The following is a 1,366-nucleotide window of genomic DNA, read 5'->3' on the forward strand; positions in this document are numbered from 1 at the left end:
GCGGCAGTGGGGCCCCGGCCGCAGCTCCTGCCCGTCCTGCCCGGGGAGAGCGAGCTCAGGGGTGCGAGCAGGCAGCACCCCACTGCTTTGTCCCCCCTCCCCTGCCTGCGGCCCCGGCACGGAGGGCAGCGGATGGGGGGCAAAGCAGGGAGGAGGACAGGGCCAGGCGCTGCTGGGGGGGGCGGAATGGGGTAAACCCTCACCTTGAACCACTTCACCTCCGCGCTGGGGCGAGACAGCTCACACTCGAAGCTGGCGACCCCTGTCTCCGGGACCCCCAGGTCCCGTGGGACCCTCACCATAGTGACCGGAGGTTCTGAGGGAGGAGGACACAGGGCAGGAAGGTTTGGTAGGGGAAAAGATGTGACCTTTGGGCTGTGGGGATGGGGAGATGTGCCCAAAGCATCTCAGCATAGGGTGAGGGTGGCACTTCCCCGGGCACCACCATGGGCAAGCACTCATCACTGGTGTCCCAGCTGACTCTGGACCCAGACCCTGGCCAGGGGGTCCCCACTGCTGAGCTCACATCTCCTCCCTGGGGACAGGGGGACACCTGCCAGCGTGTGAATGGAGTGGCCCAGCTGAGCCCCGCCATCTCCCCCGGGACTGAATGGCTGCAGGACGGGCAGCACTGGTGCCACGTGCCCCCCACCCCCAGCCCCAAGCCTGTCCTGGTGACCGTACCCCGCACAAACAGGTGGGCGCTGCAGCGCAGGGTGTCAGCAGTGAAGGTGACGGTGCCCGAGTCCTCCAGCGCCAGACGCTCCAGCGTCAGGCTGTGCCCGCAGCCCGTGGCGCTGATCCGGCATGTGCTGCTGGGTTTCACCCGGATGCCATCCCGCGTCCAGACCCCGGGCACACCGGGGTGAGACAACTCCAGGTGGAAGGTGGCCGTCTCCTTCTCGAAGGTCTCCACGTCTACCAACGGCGTCTGGATCGACACCTTCCGGGCTGCAAGAGACCCGTGTCTGCGAGCAGGTTCCTGCTCCACCTCAGAGCCTGCGGCTTCCCAGTCTGTGCTTGCTGGAATGATTCCCTAAATCCAGTCCTTTTGACTAGGCTCCCACCCCTGCCCATCCTTCACCCTCACACTCACCTCTCTGTTTGACCACCCTTTCCAACGACATACCAGCCTTGCCCACACTCCCTCCTCCAGCCTGCAGCGCAGTTGCAGCAGGCGTGCACCCTCCCCATCCCCATCTCCATCCCCATCTGCGTCCCCATCCCGGTACTCACGCTCCACGCAGAGCTTGGCCTGCGTGCGGTCATGGAGGCTCTCGCAGCGGTATGTGCCGCGGTCGGCGGGGCCGAGGCAGCGGATGGTGAGGGTGCGCCGGCACCCCGACTCCTGCAGCTGGTACTTGCT

General features: G+C 66.3%; 1 protein-coding gene across 1 annotated transcript in view; it reads right to left on the reverse strand.

The window, feature by feature from the left end:
* OBSL1 (obscurin-like 1) overlaps nt 1-1,366 on the reverse strand; it is a 15,943-nt gene that overhangs the window by 1,075 nt on the left and 13,502 nt on the right. The window contains 4 exon segments of the mRNA XM_009884203.1: nt 6-36; nt 204-316; nt 685-951; nt 1,237-1,364. Of these exon segments, the coding sequence (XP_009882505.1) occupies nt 6-36; nt 204-316; nt 685-951; nt 1,237-1,364 (539 nt within the window).

Source organism: Charadrius vociferus, unplaced genomic scaffold (assembly GCF_000708025.1).
Source record: "Charadrius vociferus isolate BGI_N301 unplaced genomic scaffold, ASM70802v2 scaffold1020, whole genome shotgun sequence".
NCBI lineage: Eukaryota > Metazoa > Chordata > Aves > Charadriiformes > Charadriidae > Charadrius > Charadrius vociferus.